General features: G+C 38.8%; 1 protein-coding gene across 1 annotated transcript in view; it reads left to right on the top strand.

The window, feature by feature from the left end:
• The window catches only part of FAM228B (family with sequence similarity 228 member B), a 23,146-nt gene extending 10,486 nt beyond the window's left edge, over positions 1 to 12,660 (top strand). Inside the window, 7 exon segments of the mRNA XM_053891224.1 lie at positions 1,388 to 1,475; positions 1,570 to 1,726; positions 7,540 to 7,647; positions 10,393 to 10,441; positions 10,443 to 10,538; positions 11,135 to 11,251; positions 12,598 to 12,660. Of these exon segments, the coding sequence (XP_053747199.1) occupies positions 1,388 to 1,475; positions 1,570 to 1,726; positions 7,540 to 7,647; positions 10,393 to 10,441; positions 10,443 to 10,538; positions 11,135 to 11,251; positions 12,598 to 12,660 (678 nt within the window).

The raw sequence follows: 12,660 nt of genomic DNA, 5'->3' as shown, positions 1-12,660 counted from the left end.
TTGATAGTGCTGCTATAAACATGGAGGTACATGTGTCCCTACAAAACAGCACACCTGTATCCCTTGGATAAATGCCTAGTAGTGCAATTGCTGGGTAGTAGGGTAGTTCTATTTTTCGTTTTTTGAGGAAACTCAATACTGTTTTCCAAAGTGGCTGCACCAGCTTGCATTCCCAGCCATTCTGCTTTTATAAATGAACCTGATAGGTGACCTCTTAAGTGGAACACGTTGAGGTTATAACAGCAGTTCTCAGAGTGAGGTACATAGATCTTTGAGGGCCCTGAAACCCTTTTAAGGGACCTATTAGGCCAATTGTTTTCATAATAGTGCCAAATATTATTTACCTTTTTTATAGTGTTGACATTGACTTTGATTGTGCAAAAGCAATGGTGGGTAAAGCTGTTGGTACTTATAACAACTTAAATCAGTGTCACCAAATCATACCAGTCATTATTCTTCATTGCCATGTACTCACATTTAAAAAATTGCAATTTCACTTAAGGATGTCCTTGACCAAACACTAAAAATTATTAATTTTATTAAATCTTGCTCACATCTAAGTATACGTCTTTTTAATATTCTATGTGATGAAATGGTAAATATGGAAACAGTACTTCTGCCTACTGAAATGCAGCATGATTGCTTGAATTATCAGCTATACTGGTTGATTTTTTTTTTCATGGTACATTTTTCTTAAAGAAGGATTTATAAATTGTAGTTATTAAGTTTTGGATATTTGGCAGACATTTTTTGGAAAAGTAATGAAGTCACTTCAAGAAAAATAACTGACAGTGTTTGTTGCCAATGATAAAATGTGAGCTTTCAAGCAAAAAACTGAATTTTGGAAAAATATTCAGCATAATGAGTGTTACAGCTTTCTGTTACTCTTAGAATTTTCTGATGAGATTGATAATGATGTTAATGACTGTGATTATAGCATAATGAAATGTATTGACAATTTGGAAGATCTCATGTAACTCAGTGATATAATTTCTTCCAAATAATCCATGACATGGATAAAAGATCCATTCAAAGTTCAAGATAGACCAATGGGTTTTTATGTAACTGAGGTTGAATAATTTATTGACATAGTTTCACATTTCATGTCATAACCTTTAAAAAACTACAACTTATTGAATTTGGGTATAGTGTCTAAGAAGAATATCCACAATAATCTGAAAAAACCATTAACACAAGAGCTAACCATGACTGGTGGGCCTTGCAAAGAGATGTATTGGAGTGCCCCCATCTCTTTGTAAATGGATAAACTGAAGTAGTTTGTAGATACTATATTCTTGATTTTTTCAGGCTTAGGAGTCATACACAGATGGCTAGGATACACTGAAAAAGACGCAATCCTGCCCTTAAACACTTGCTTTTCTTGTAGGTTACCATTCCACCATTTCGTGATCCTTTGAAAAAGGCACAATATGACAAAGATGATGATAAAAGAACTCTTCTTCAGTGTGAGACTGGTACTTAGTGCCTAATTGTTACGTGATTTCATAACCCAGGAGCAATGGGAGTTGCATTTAAGGGTGCTGATTTAGGTTACTAATCTTCCTACAGGAAAAATATGTACAATGAAAGAATTTAAAGAGGTTGAGAAGGCCAAACTGCATTCCAGGTTTCCAAGAATTTCTAATTCAAGGCACTTTATGACTCCAAATAAATGGCTTATGCTGCCTACAACCTACATAGAAAGTGAATTTTGTAAAAGGAGCAGGTAATGGTTAATAGAAATTATTGAACCTCTTGGAATTTGAAAACTGGAGACAGTGGTATAAATTTTGTCATAATTATGATTTTTTTAATTTCATTTTTCAATGAGGAATCCATAATTCTTTGTTCCTCTTTGTGATGTTTCTTTTCTCTTGGGCACTTTCAAGATTTTCTCTTTGCTTTTCATTAGCTAGGTTATGTCGTCTTTATTTTCCTTTCTATTTATCCTACTTAGGGTTCTTTGAGATTCTTGTATCTGTGGTTTGACATCTTTCATTATTTGGAAAATTTGAGGCCATTATCACTTGAAATATTTCTTATGCCCCATTCTTTGTTTTTCTTTTCCTTCTGAGACTCCTTATATGTATGTTACACCATTTTATATTGTCTCATAGCTCCATAGTTCTTAGTTTGTTTTTTGTGTTAAAAAAATTTTTTTTCCTAATTGTATTTCAGTTGGACAATGTCTACTAACCGATCTTTTTTTTTTTTCTACTAACCTATCTTTAGGTTCACTGAGCCTTTCCTCAGCCATGCCTCATTTGTTGATCAGCTCATCAGAGGAATCCTTGGTCTCTGATGTGATTTTTATTTCTAACATTTCCATTTGATTTTTAAAAAATAGTTTTAATTTCTCCTGAAATTTGCCATCTGTTTATACATGTTCACCTTTCCACTAGATGCTTTAACATATTAATCATAGTTATTTTAAATTCTTTATCTGATAGTTCCCATGGTAGGGGGGAGGGGTCATTTCTCAATCTGGTTCTGTTGATTGCTTTCACTCTTGACAATGGGTTATTTTGTCTTGCCCCTCTCCCCAATATCTTGTAATGTTTTATTAAATGCTCGATATTTGAGGTTATTGTGTCTTGCCTTTTTTTTTTCTTTGCGTGTCTTGTTATTTTTGATTGAATGCCAGGCATTAGAGGTACACCAGTATAGACGGAGTATGTCTAGAAACAGATATGCTTTTTCTTCTTTCAACCGTTAGTGTGGAGAATTGGGCTTATCTAGTCAGAAGTTGAGCTGGGTTTAGGTATTATTGCTATTGTTACCTTTAGTGCACCTTAGGCTTCAAATACCTCTAGTGGTGGGCTGCTGTTACCTTGTGCTTAGGGTGGGGGCTGGTAGGCCAGAAGGGTTTCTGAAGTGTTCCTGCTCCCTCTTCATTTTTTGGCTATCTCTGCAAGCCTGCATCACAGAGGTGTGTGTGAGAGGTGTGGGGTGAGTCTCTCTGTGTTCTTGCTTCATCCCCAGAAATACACTGCTATTGCTTGTTGCTTATTGCTAGGCTCATAGTGGCAGCAGAGGAATTTTTCTGTTTTCTTGTCCTGCCTCAGTTTTAGGCATGTTCTATGTGGTTGGGCCTCAGGAGCAGCATGTTCTTAGAGTTCCTTCCCCTTCTCTCTGTGGCAGTCAAACTACCTTGTGTGGTTGTTCTTGGGTGATAGTTTCCTGCCCCTCTGCCAATAGTAGCAGATCTCTGCTTGGTATAGGTATAGGATTCTGGACTGAAAGCTGTTTCTTGTCCCTCCTCCTGGGACAGAGGGTTTTTGCTTCTGTTCTTATCCTAGTAGCAGTGGATCCTTGCCTTGCTCCTGGGTGTACCCCTCTTATTCCTCCTCCATAGGCAGGCAGGTTTTGCTTTTCTCTCCCAGAAGCAGTATATCTTTGCTTGTTGTTCTGGAGGGGGATGGGAAGAATTACTTGCCTCTTTCCAGAAGCTTAAGGCTTTTGCTTTATAGTAGGGAAGGATCCAAGGAAGGGGGTAGGGCATTGCACTTGTTTACCTGAAGTTCTTGATCTCTTCCTATACTTCTTTGCCACTGATGGTGCCTTTCTCTGGTGTTCTGCTCTGTGCCCATTCTTTTTTTGAGGAAAACACTGTTCCCAAGACTTTGTTAAATGCTACTTTAACACTTCCTCTGTGAAATATTTCCAGTTCACCTCCTTATACTAGGCAGTCTGGTCCAGTCCCTCTTTTGTCCCACCAGTTGACATACATGTATTTTTTCACTTATCACACAGTTTGCAACTGTCTGCTTATCTGTGAAGTGAATGAGTATATGACCAGTCACTGGTTAAGTCTGTGAAACTAGGTCGGAGCCATTTTGCGAAAAGCCTTCAATACCAGCTTAAAATTGGGATTTTATCATGTAGGGATTGGGGAGTCATTGAGGACAGCATGAAATCCTGGAAACTTTAATCTGGCATATGATGTATACGATAGATTGGAGATAAGATAGGACAAGAAGCTGGAGATTGTTGAAGTTTTATAAGGATCTATCTTCTGTTGATAAAGGCCTCAGGATGTGGCAAAAGGAATTGAAATGAAGAGACTGATGTGATGAAACAAAGGAATTTTAGATTTTGTTGGCCAGATTTGGAAGGCCAGGGAAAAGAGTCAGAGAGGAATTCAGATTTGAGATTTATCTTATATATTAGTCTCCTAAGGCATTTGTAACAAAGTGCTATACACTGTGTGGCTTAAAACAACAGAAATTTATTCTCTCATAGTTCTGGAGGCTGGAAGTATAAAATCAAGATGTCAGCAGGGCCATTCCCTCTATGAAGGCTCTAGGGGAGGCTCCTTCCTTGCCTCCTTTCTAGCTGCTGGTGGGTGCTGGCAACCTTTTTAGTTGGTTTACATACAGCCTTAACACTCTAATGTCTGCCTCCATGGTCATATGGTCTTCCGTCTGTGTCTGCATCCAGTTTCCCTCTTATAACATCTGACACTGGATTAGAGCCCACCCTAATCCATCATGACCTCATTTTAACTTGATTACATCTACAAAGACCTTATTTCCAAACAAGGTCACATTCACAGAGATGAGAGTTTAGGATTTGAATATATCTTTTCTGGGGGACACAGTTCAACTCCTATATCAAATTAATTCAATCAAAGTATCATGCGTTGAGTTGTAATTGCTTTAAATAACTTAGAGAAGATAGCCATTTAAAATAGATAATTCCATTACAATGTGGCAAATGTGATAATACTGATATGCACAGGTTATTATGGAAGCACAGAGGAAGGACACTTAACCCAGCCTAGTAGAAAATATAACAGTGGGATCTTGGATAGAAATAAAATAACGAAGAGGAGCATCAGTTTCTTGGGACTGAAATCATTCAATGTTTGTCTTATATAATTATATTAATTAAAAAAAATGATGTCTAGTTTGGGTGAATCCAAGATTTAGCAGACATATCCATAGGAAAATAAATATGGGAGACCGCTGTATAGAGGAGGGACTCCTCCATAGAGGAGGGTTGCCATTCTGTCTTCCATTTTATTTATTTATTTATTAAGTTTATTTATTTTGAGAGAGAAACAGAGCGAGCAGGGGAAGGGTAGAGAGAAAGGGAGAGAGAGAGAATCCCAAGCAGGTTCCACACTGTCAGTGCAGAGCCCAACGCGGACTTGAACTCACAAACCATGAGTTCCTCACCTGAGCTGAAACCAAAAGTCGGTTGCTTAACTGACTTGAGACGCCCAGGGCCTCCCTGTCTTCCATTTTATACTGTAATAGTGGAGACATTTTCCCCCTGAAATTCAGCCTTCAATATTCAATTTTACTGTACCTTAAATATCTTTATTTTATTCTCATTCTTTAAAGACAGTTTGCATTGTAGGTTGATAATTTATTTTATCTGAATGCTCTAAAGATATAATTCTCTTGCTTTTGGTTTCTATTGTTTATGAGAAGTCTGCTGCCATTCTGATTTTTGTCCTTTCTCCGTGGCTGCTTATAAAATCTTTGTCTTTAGTGTTCGGTACTCTTGCTACAGGTGTAGGTATGGATTTCTTTTTATTTAACCTACTGGTATATATTGTGCTTTCTGGATCTCTGTATTCATGTTTTTCATCAGTCAGGAAAATTCACAGCAATGATCTCTTTATTGTTTTTTCTTTATTCTTTCCCTTTTGCGTCTGGATTCAGACATATATCAGACTTTTTTATATCTTAGTATCTTTTAATTTGTCTTTCATATTTTCCATCTTCTTAGAATAGAATATGTTTTGAATATGTTTTCCAGTTTACTAATTCTTTCCTCACTGTGCTCAATATTAGCATTTAAATTTCTTAAATTTCCTCCTTCCAATATGCTTCTTCATTTCTGATAGGCTCTTAACTGTTTTCTTATATTGGTGATTGGATCATTTCTTTCTTTAAAATACATTGGTATATACTACATTCTACATTTGATAATTCCAAATTCTGTATTCCTTGAAGAAGCTAAATCTATTGTTTTCTCTGCTAATTCTCAATTATAATGGTTTATTTTCTTATATGCTTTGCTTAGTGAATTTTATTTATGATTTAATGACATGATTTGAACTTTGGGTATCCTATTGGCCCAGTCTAGGGGAGGATTTGTTTCTGTTTCTGCCTCTGCTTGTAGCTAGGATACCATTAACCTGGGCCCACTTAAGCTCCCTTAAAAGGTCTATGCTTAGTGTGACAGTCTCAAGTTTGGTGTCCTCACATTATAGCTGGTACATGGCTTAGTATCAAGTTAACTCTGTTATTGGCATCTGCCTTCAGGTGTGTTCTACTTGCTCTTGCTGCCCACCACTATAGATGGACCCAGCTTCCCACATTTCTGGCCTCTACTGTGTGTGTGTGTGTTAAGAAGACTTTTTTTTTTCCCCTTTAATATCTCTTGTGAGATAGTGATGCCTCAAAGAATGAGTGGGTTCCCTCTAAGCTGTGAATTTCAAACTGGCATAGACAGAGCGGGTTTCTATAGACTTTCTAAGGTATTCACAGATAGTTTTAAGGAACTCAATTTTCCTGATTCTGAAGTCTATATGTACTCTTTTTAAAAATTGATCTGCCTGGGAACAAGCCTGCATTCACATCACATCTTAACTCACTTTTTAAAAGAAAGTCATACCTTTCAACCTGGGTGTAAAAAATTCCAGGGTGCCAAATAAAGGGATAAATAAAAATACTGTCTTTAAAGAGAATTCCTTTAATGATGAAGCAAGGAAATTCAACCCATAGGTCTTTCTGTATTTCCCTGTCATGTATATTTTATTTTACTTTAATTAGTTGATTGATGATCGATAGATTTAAAGACTTGCCTTAGAATCAGGGTACTTGGTCTGTGTTGGGTTGCTCTGAATTTGGAATAAAGTCCTATAATTTAGTGATACTTCTTATGAATATAACTGGAATGTTTTGTGGAACTGATAAAATTTTCAAAGTACATTGGCTATAATGCTCATCTAACAGTTTTATGTGATTACTTTCAGATTTGGTGTGCTTTATTAATATGTTGGTTAAAATCCATTTTATCAAATTATATCCTTAAAGTTTCATAGTAAGACCAACAACACTCATCTTATCCCAAATCTGTTTGAAACAAGAGTTACAAGAGAAATGAGAAACAAAGTTACTTAAACTTACAGTGAAAAATTTTAGGTGTGTCAGTTTTTTTTTTTTTAATTTTTTTTCAATGTTTATTTATTTTTGAGACAGAGAGAGACACAGCATGAGCAGGGAAGGGGCAGAGAGAGAGGGAGACACAGAATGGGAAGCAGGCTCCAGGCTCTGAGCTATCAGCACAGAGCCCGACGCAGGGCTCGAACTCACGAACTGTGAGATCGTGACCTGAGCCAAAGTCGGACGCTTAACCGACTGAACCACCCAGGTGCCCCTAGGTGTGTCAGTTTTAAAATGTGCAAGGTGGTGTGTGGTTTTTCAAACTTCTTTTAAGGAGTATATAAACAAAACTTTAAGATCACTGTTTCGTTTTCAAAATATCCTTCAAAACATCCTCACACATGTTATCTTGTTAAAGGTTAAAAGTGAAAGTGAATTTTAACAATGGTAATTTTGATTTGAAACCCGTGGCAAGAGCTCCTCATCCCCTGGAATCTCAAGAAGCAGGAAAAGCACTCATTTACAAGTAAGTCTGGCATTCCATGGCTTTACTGTTTTTTCATTAAAGACGCCTGGCTGTGTTTCCACTCCCACCATCCTTTCAAGTTCTTGGAGCAGTGCTGAGGCATACACCAGGCTCTTGTAGTGTGACATCAGGCGTCTCCCACTTCTGTGTCTGGGTGAGGTGGCAACTTTCCTCAACTTCTTCTGGTCTTAAAGAACAAACTGCTGGGGCACCTGGGTGGCTTAGTTGGTTAAGCATCTGACTCTGGATTTTGGCTGAGGTCATGATCTCACAGTTGACGAGTTCAAGTCTCACATCGGGCTCTGTGTTGACAGCATGGCGTCTGCTTCAGATTCTCTCTCCCCTCTCTCTCTGCCCCTACCCCACTTGCACGTGCACATGCTCGCTCTCTCTCTCTCTCTCTCTCTCTCAAAACAAACAAAAAACCCCACAAACTGCTGATACATTCAGAAATAACAAGCACAGACAGAAAATAAATTGTTAAAATTAAAAGTTAGAAGATATTTCATTGGAGTTGGAGCCGTAAAAATGGAATTTTGGACTACTTTTGTTGGATAGTAGGTATAGTCAGAGTGAAGAGATGTTATAAGCAGAGTGGTGGTCCTTACTCTTGTGTGTGTGACTGAGGGAATCATCTCAATTAACTAGTTATGGAATTAAAGTAAGAGATCTCTCTATATAGTTACATAATGTGTTTAACTATCTGATTAAAACTAATGAGAACCCTCAGATGTTGCTGCAGGGAATGTGAAATGGTCACTTTGGAAAATAGTTTGGCAGTTTCTCAAAATGTGAAACATTAAGCAATTCAGCTCCTACCCAGGAGAAATGAAAACATATGTCCATAAAGACTTATACATGAATTCACAATAGCCAAGAAGTGGAAATAACCCAAATATTCATCAGCTGGTAGATGGATAAGCAAAATGTGGTGTATCTATACATGGAGTATTTGGTGATTAAAAGGAAAGAAGTGCTGATACATGTTACTAAATGGATGAACTTTAAAACTATTATACTCAGTGAAAGAGGACAGTCACAAAAGAGCACATATTGTATGCTTGTATTTATATGAAATGTTCAGAAAGGCAGATCTATAGAGACAGGAAGTAGATTGTTGTTGAGCTAGGGCTAGGGTTGGGAAATGGAGAGTGACTGTAAATGAGCATGAGGTTTTTAGACTGATAGAAATGTTCCAAAATTAGATTATGGTGATGGTTGCACAACTCTGTAAATATACTAAAAATCATTGATTTGAATCACTTAAAATGAATGAATTTTATGATGTGTAAGTTACACCTTAGTAAAACTGTTGATGATAATAAAACGAGAACCTGGAGTGCCTGGGTAGCCTAATTGGTTGTGTCTGACTCTTAATTTTGGCTCAGGTCATGATCCCAGGGTTGTGGGATTGAGCCCTGTGTCAGGCTCCACATTGAGCGTGGAGCCCGCGTAAGATTTTCTTCCTCTCTCTCTGCCTTTCCCCCGCTTACACAAGTGTGCTTGCACATGGTCTCTCTTTCTCTCTCAAACAAAACAAAACAAAAAAACCCTAGCAAAGCAGAAGAAAAATGAGCTTGTGTAATATTCTTTAGGATGTTGGTGTACAATTCTCTGTCCCTAGCTGCAGTACTCTTTCCTTTTTCTGAATAGGCTCAGAATTTGATAAATAAATGCAGTATGGCAGAAGGCACAGGGCTTTTAGAGATGTTTGATGCTGGGATGGGCAGCAGAGAGAATGACTAACTGTAGAAACCGATGACTTTTAGAGATGGAGCTGGCCGTCGTTCTAGAGGTGTGGTTTAATTATTGGCTGCTTTTTGAATGGGAGCTGAAATTAAGGAATAATAGAAAGTATTGGCGCTAAGCCTTATTCACTTGGTAGCTAAAGGCTTTAAAATGGAATGAGTCAGAAACACTCTTGTATACTCGGTTTCAATAGAGTAAGTTTCTGTATAATCCCTAACTGCCACAGTCTCATACATACCTGTTTGGGTCAGGTTTTAGGATAGTAAACATTTAAATCCTATTTAATTTCTATATATAATGTAAAAGGAGGGGTTTTGTCCTCAAATATCTCTTCTAGCAGAGTGGGATCCAGATCTGAAGGAGAATATTGCAAGTTGGAGTACCTGGGGGCCAGTATTTTAGACTACTTAAGTCTATGAGTTCCCTTTGGAAAAAGGAGGTGGAAGATTAGATTCTGGTCTGCGAATTAGGGAAATATCCCAATTATGGCATCGGAGAGTGGGGGGAGGCATATTTGTTTTTGGCAAGTTAGATCTTCCTTGGGAAGACACAGTGGACAGCTCTTTGAGGGGGTCATTGACCCTGAAAGAGCCTCACTCAGCTGTTTGATTAAGCAGCAAAGAGATTTCAAATGAAACTATTATTAGTGTAAGGTAATGCTATTTATTTGGGTTTCTTTTTCATAAAAATGTGTAGATTCAAATAGAACTTATCAACTTCAGGGGCGCCTGGGTGGCTCAGTCGGTTAGGCGACCGACTTCAGCTCAGATCATGATCTCATGGTCTGTGGGTTCGAGCCCAGCATCAGGCCCTGTGCTGACCACTCAGAGCCTGGAGCCTGCTTTAGATTCTGTGTCTCCCTCTCTCTCTTCTCCTCCCCACTTTGTGTTCTATCAGAAATAAATAAACGTTAGAACTCATCAACTTCAAATTAAAATATTAAACGCTGCAATTGAGTTGCTATTTAAGAGAATTCTTTCTGGTTCCTTCCTGCAGAAACAAAGGATCATCCTTTCTGGAAAAAGAGCCTCTATGTTTTCATGAGAGAAAAGAAACCAAGTCCCAAAGAGGTCAACTCTGAAGGGCACTTTTCTTCCATGGCCCTCAGCCAAGAAATAGAAAGGGATGAGGACCAGGATGTGGTGAGTGCTGGGATGGTCCTGTTTTGCCATTCACGAGGTAGCAATTGCTGATACCAAAGTCTGAGTAGCTGGGAGCTTCTCTGTATGACAGGCCTTCGGGAGGAGAGGAGGCAGGGGACTGTACCCCTTTACTCCCAAACAAGGCAAGGGAGAGAGTAGAAGAAACTGAGAAGCATTCAGAGGGAATGGAGAGAATTTCCCTGAGAGTTTCACAATGGATATGCCCTCTGGTGGGTGGGCTATCAGATTTTCCTACTTTCTTGTGAATTTTTGCCCTTCTTTTGTCTCCCCACCGTCTCTAGTATCTCTGCTATTTACCACTTATCACACCCAAGCCAGGCCCTACATTTTGTTTCCCCTAACTCAACCAAAACAGGCAGAAAATTATCAAAAGAACCATGTACTAAATTCAATGTGGTAAAATTTAAGGAGTGAAGTAAAAGCCCCCAAAAGCAAAATGTATACAAATGTAGGTGTTCACAGAACACCGATTTCTCATCCTAAGGTGACTACAATTAAACTTGGTGACCATGTGACTGGTCTAACGTAGTCTACTGCTTCCAGGTCTAGGTCTGCTTGCCACTTTTCTCCTTCAGTTTTCTTCTCTACCCTATGTACAAGGCTCTGGAGTAGAGCCTGTTTTAGGAGTGGATTTGGAGGAGAAGTCACAGCCCACCCTCCTCATCTCCTGGTTAGAAATCAATATGGGAATGGTGTGTTAGTCTGAATATACAGCCTTTCCGTCTTCTTCTCTGTCTCTCCAGTTCCTTACTCCCACCCCCAGAAGATAAGGGAGCTACTTTTATTTTTACTCACTCATAGAAGTTTTAGTAAAACTTTATTTTGTAGTTTAACTCCTTTTACTGTCATGTTTTAGTATCCTCCCCTGTGCTTGCTTGCTTGCTTCCTCAAAATATAACAGGCACCTACTCTGAGCCGGGCAATCTTTGAGGGGCATAGTGGTAAACAAGAGATAAATCTCTGATCCTTAGGAACTTACATTTCATGGGGGAGCCAGACAATAAACCAATAAGTGTGTAATATGTGAGCTGGTAATAAGTGCAATGAGGAAAATAAAACAGGTAAAGCAGGGCAGGAGAACTACATCAACGGAACAGGCTTAAATAGACAGCGAGGAAAAAAAGTAAGTTGCTTTATACTGATACCTTATGAACCCTCCTTATATATTGTAGTGGTTACAAGTATCTTGAATTTAACCAGCCCCCAGAAGGATTATTCTTTACTTTTGTATTCCCCTCTTGCTGCCAAACTCGCTTTGCCTCCAGATTTCCCCTTGATTATAATCCAACCAGGATGCCTCAGGACAAAAATCCAAGTGTGGTCTTTGATTTCTTGCTTTACTCACTTCCCACGTCTAACAGGTACTGAGTTCTGTCAGTTTATTCACTTTTCAGTTCCTCACTACTACCACCAGCTCAAGCCATTGTGATCTTAACTGGCTTAGTGCACTGGCCTCCTAACTGATTTTCCTGCTTCTGCTGTTGCCCCTGTATAACCAGTTCTCCATGAAGAAGCTATATTCATTTAAAAAATGTTAGATTTCTTCCCTGCTGTAAACCTTTGAATGACTTTCCCTTCACGCTTTGGATTTTATTCTAATTCCTTAGCATGGTCTCTAAGTCCCTGTACCATTAGGCACCTGCCTTCTCTCCAGTCATTATGCTCCAGCCTCACCAACTTTGTTTTTGTTTTCTTAATATACCAACTTCATTCCCATCTCAGGGTTTTGCTTCTGCTAGTCCTTCCACCTGGAACACTCTTTCCCTAGATCTCTCCATGTCTCCCTCAGTTCACTCACACCTCTGCACAAACACCTTCTCAGAGAAGACTTCTCTGACTTCTCTACCTAAAATAGTCCCCCTCATCCATTCGCCTATCCTCCCTACACCCTCTACCTGTAAAGAGGTGGGATCCAGGACTCAAATGGAGGGCAGGACAAGCGACCCATTTTAAGAGGAAGGAAAGCAGAGTACATGGATATAGCGTGGTGAATTTTGTGAAAGAACATCATTCACTTCTGTTTGCCTCATTTTCTCAGCGAAGTGAGAAGGTCATCTGTCAGCTGATAGTGAAGGTGGAGGATCAAGGTTCAGAGCTTTGA

The sequence above is a fragment of the Panthera pardus genome, unplaced genomic scaffold, assembly GCF_024362965.1.
Source record: "Panthera pardus isolate Hobbes unplaced genomic scaffold, ASM2436296v1 HiC_scaffold_26, whole genome shotgun sequence".
NCBI lineage: Eukaryota > Metazoa > Chordata > Mammalia > Carnivora > Felidae > Panthera > Panthera pardus.
This window is presented reverse-complemented; position numbering and strand designations above follow the sequence as displayed.